The sequence below is a fragment of the Mesitornis unicolor genome, unplaced genomic scaffold (assembly GCF_000695765.1).
Source record: "Mesitornis unicolor isolate BGI_N332 unplaced genomic scaffold, ASM69576v1 scaffold14338, whole genome shotgun sequence".
Taxonomy (NCBI): Eukaryota; Metazoa; Chordata; class Aves; order Mesitornithiformes; family Mesitornithidae; genus Mesitornis; species Mesitornis unicolor.
In genome coordinates this window covers 1,345-5,997 of record NW_010201236.1, presented here as the reverse complement: position 1 = coordinate 5,997, position 4,653 = coordinate 1,345, and the positions used below count along the sequence as shown (strand labels likewise).

Sequence of the window (4,653 nt, the reverse complement as noted above, 5' to 3'; positions counted from 1 at the left end):
TCCTAACTTGTTTAACTCAGGTGTTTTCCATCCTGTGGTCAGTGACTGCAGAGCTTCAGTTTGTGTTTGCTCGGCCCCTGGCCATGGAGATGTTGTCCTGTACAGGGACAGAGCTGCCTGTCCTCTCCCTGTCTCATTGCAAAACCTCCAAACCGAACAATCTTGCACATTCCAAATTGGCTTAAGTGGGTTATTTGGGGAGGGGGGATTAACCTTAAACCTTTTTTTATTATTTTCTTTCACAACCCTTAAACAGAAACAGTGTGGTTTAGGATATCATTATGTCTTTAGGAAAAAAATGCCCCGTGTGCATTTCTTGCAGGAACACCTCATTTCCAGGTGTTTTGCCTTACCTCTGCTTAAATTAAAGCTGTGTCTGTGTGCAACTTTGGTCATTTCTGTGCAGTATTTGCAACTTATTTACAGTAGCAGCCTGTCTGACTTGTAACCCAAGGGTGAACGTGCACCCAAACAGTTAAACAACTCGGATGTCTGAAAGGAGAAAAGAGCAAAAACACAGAAAACAAATGCTGAATTCTCTCAGCAAAACTCTTGCACACTTAAGCATGTGAGGGCTCAGAACTAGATAAGGGTTTGAACTAACTTTTATTTTGACATTCCCCTTTTAATAAGTGTTGCTATTAACAAAGTGGTTTATGTGATTGCATTACAGAGAGGAAAACAAAAAATGCCTGGAAAACTTGATGTGGAGAATGTGTACTCAGAATTTTTTTAATTCCCTGCCATTCAGCTTGCAAAAAAACCCCCAAAAACATGTTGAATATCTCAGAAAACTGGATCTGGTGGTCTGATACTAAACACAAATTCCTTCCACTGCCACTATGAACAAGCCTCCTCGTCCTGCATTCACCAAACACGAGTCCTTGCTCTCTGGTTAAGAGCCAGTTGGCCTCAGAAAATAGGTTTTTAACTCCTGGGGGTGCCAAGGAATACAGATTTAATGGGCAGATGGCTTTGGCAGGCAGGGTCGGAGACTATTTAGCCACTGACCATTGAAATGTGTTTGTGAATGACCGCTTCCTTTGTCTGAATGTATTTAGCCGAGCGGTGCAGGTGATGAAAAGAAAATTAATTGCTATGCAATGGGTTTAAAATAAATGTTGCTATTTATCTAAATGGAGGCTGAGGTTTCGGGTAAGGGGTGAGGCTGAGCAGGGGGATTATAATGGCTACAAAACCAGTATGGATGCAGACTGGTGTGGTCACCACAGCACTCACGGTTGTTTTGTCTCAGGGGATGATGCTGGAGAGATGTCCCTTGTAAGGAGCCGAGTGTTAAAGCATCCCACATGCTCCCGGAGCCAATACTGAGTGTTAAAAAGGCAGGCAGGGAGCTATTGCCATGTTTAGGACTAACCCTGTGCCATCCTGGGTGAAGACCACCAATGCTGGGACAGTCTCCATCTTAATTGCATCCTTGATGATGGCATTCGAGCTCTGCCTTCTCCACTGGGGAAAGCCATGCTGCAGCCCGTGTGGGAATCTGAAATGTCCAAGGCTGCCAAAGCATTTCTTCCATTCAACCATTGTTTTTTTGGGGACCTGCCATCTCAGCTACTGGTTACAGCCAGCACACAGGGGCTTGCTTACCCCTTCTGAGCTGCTGTAGTCTCTCAAGCAAACCATTTGTGGGCAATTTCTCTTCTTCGTCCTGTTGAATTTCCATGTTATCTGCTTGGAGCCATATTCATCCAGCTTCCTGTCTGGAGGTAATGGTCCTGGCTCCACAGAACCCACCCACCAAGAGCCAGACTGTTTAGTGGGACAGAAGATGTGTTGACCAAACGTGTCCATGTAGGAAAGGGTGTACTAATGACTTCCTTTGGCTTTCCAGGAGACAGCAGAGACTTCCTGGTGGGAACAAAACTCAGCAGCACGCAGATCATCAGCAAGGCGGCACTAAACACAACAGGGACCACCAGAAACTCTACCAAGGAGGCCAGGCCCCTCACTCCTCAGGCAGGACGAGCCACCATGGCTACAGCCAGAACCGGAGATGGCACCACAACCAGAAGCACTCGCCCAATGACAAAGAAATGCACAGAAACGCCAAAGAGACTGAAAATTTGAAAATCGAGGACACCTCCATCTGCACAGTGCATATTCCTGTGGAGATGCACCGAGGCCCGGAGGTTGTGGAGAAGCAGTCTCAGCAGTACATCCAGGAGATGGAGACCAAGCAGAAAGACAGTATTCATGAGCACATTGGGGAAAGACTGAAGATCAATTTGCTTCAGTCTTCCAAAGACAGGCTGCGGAGGAGACTAAGAGAAAAGGTATTATTTCTTAGGGAAATGTTGAGTTTCCCTTTTTCCAAGAGTCTGGTTATTGGGGTGGAGTGGGCTCAAGGGACCTTTCCATGAATGCACCCAATTTATCTTAATCTCCTTGTGTCAACGTTTCTCTTGAAGTCTCTTCATGCTTATCCAGGAGGCCTTTTATTGACACAATGCTAAGGCTCTTAGCTTGACTTCCTGGTTGAGGTTGCTACCAACTTGAGGTCTCAAAGACTGGGAACTCTCCCAGTGCAAAGACCCTTGGGGAAGTCTGGTCCCAACTGACTGCCTCCCAGTCTGCAGAGCTCATCTGCTTTGCAAAGAGGTCTAAAAAGGCAATTTGTCTCTCCACAATTACAGAGCTAAATCCCGAGCTTCGACTTTCGAGTGCTGAATAGTTGGAGTCAGCTTCTTAAAAGTTGATATCCATTTGTCTCAGCAATGAATTGAAACACCCTTATCTTTCCTCCTTCCTTCCAACACCCCGACAATAACAAAACTATTGCATGCTAGTGACAGAGGAAAAGTCCTTTTTGGAAAAAATATTTAGCCTCGGATTTCTGGGGAATTCAGAGATTATATATTCATTTGCCCCCTGTGAAATTCAGATTCTTTCTCTTGAGATTCTTTGGTCAGACTGGAAAATGCATCTGTGGGGGTATCTCCAATGAGATTTCCAAAATGCGTAGCAAAAATAACCTGAACATTTACAATTCAATGGGAGTGCATGTTGGAAATGTATACCTTTGAATGTATGTGCATTTACTATTTATGTATGGGACATGAGGAGGAGGAAGAGATTTTGTTAGTTATTTTTATGTTCTTTAAAGCAATGGGAGTATAGCAGAGACTTTCAGAGTATTCATTTTAATGCTCTCCCTGTGAATTTATAGTCTTATAAGAAAGACTTCACATAAGCACCCGCTGTTGGGTGTGTGTAGTGAACACAACTGGTCTCCTGATGGAAGTTTTGAATAACTCCAACTGGCAGTTGGCATTGGGGTTGTCCAAAAAATGAGTAGAGGTTTGGATTGTGTAGCATGGTTTAAAATTGAGCTAGAGGAGAAGGGAGCAGACCATAGCAGGCAAGATGTATGCCTTACGCTGGGGGAAAGGGACAAATGCATGATTAATCGTTGAGAAGCAGCAATAAATTGTGTTAATGACATGAAGTAAGAAGTATAACAGTCAAGAGATGGAAAAGTTTTTCTAACTCTGGGATCATGTGACATCTCTGATCTCATTTTAGATTGTTAAATATATATATTAAAAAGTAGATATTTTTGTAGGATTGTTATTTGAGCATTTGCAAACATCAGTGCACTTTCAAAATAGATGCAAAAAAAGTCCATTATCGCCATGTTGCAGACACCCCCAGAAACCTGCCCAAGATGCTAAGGGCAGTCAGGGATGATCAACCCACAGCATCCTGGCTCAGAACCCTTCAGCACATCTTTGCCCTGAGCTGAGGACTCCGGGATTGAGTGCTGTGGGAAATGGAAAAAAACATTTCTGGGGCAGGACTCATTCACTTGTGGTTTTCAATGCTGAGATGAGACCATTGTGCTTCTAAAAGATGCTTTGCTTTTTCTATGTCTGTTTCCATGTCTCCCCAATCCCCTTCCCCCTTTGCTGTTTGTGGAAGGACAAGGGCTGATATATCTGTTTTTTCCTTGTGTAACAGATGCCTTGTCTTTCCCTTTTCACGGACCAGGACGAAGTCACGGTAGAAACCACCAGTCCTGAAAAGAACAAAATGGACAAACTAATTGAAATTCTCAACAGCATGAGGAACAACAGCAGCGATGTTGATTCCAAGCTCACCACCTTCATGGAGGAGGCCCAGAACTCTACCAACTCTGAGGAGATGCTGGGGGAAATAGTCAAGACCATCTACCAGAAAGCAGTGACAGACCGCACCTTTGCTTCCACGGCAGCCAAACTCTGTGACAAAATGGCCCTCTTCATGGTGGAAGGAACCAAATTCCGGAGCCTGCTCCTCAACATGTTGCAGGTAATGAGATAAAATTATGAACTGTATGTGGAAATTTGTTATCTCACGCCAGGGCCCATCTATGAAATGAGTGGGTTGCTTGTGGCAGCATCCCCATGGCATGAAGAGAAGTGAACGTGGAGGGCCTTACAGCGGAGGGTCTTTGCTGATCTTTTTGGCTGAAGTCCATCCTGGCACCAGACATACCTGGTTAAGTCATGTTCCTTGAGTAGACTGTTGGTTGCATCCCCTGGCTGAAGGGCTCACTCCTGGTTTCTGATTGCAACCCAGACAGAAATAATTTGTGTAGCTACTAATTATTCTGAGTGACTTGTTTATTGGTATACTGGTTGATTGTATATT

General features: G+C 44.4%; 1 protein-coding gene across 1 annotated transcript; it reads left to right on the top strand.

Moving 5' to 3' along the window:
• Positions 1–1,855: 1,855 nt before the first annotated feature.
• On the top strand, positions 1,856–4,311 carry LOC104544996 (CBP80/20-dependent translation initiation factor-like; the record flags this gene model as incomplete). The annotated part of the gene is made up of 2 exons (XM_010190007.1): positions 1,856–2,297; positions 3,982–4,311. Coding segments are annotated over 2 exons (772 nt in total), but the record flags the coding sequence as incomplete, so codon positions are not given.
• Positions 4,312–4,653: the final 342 nt, after the last annotated feature.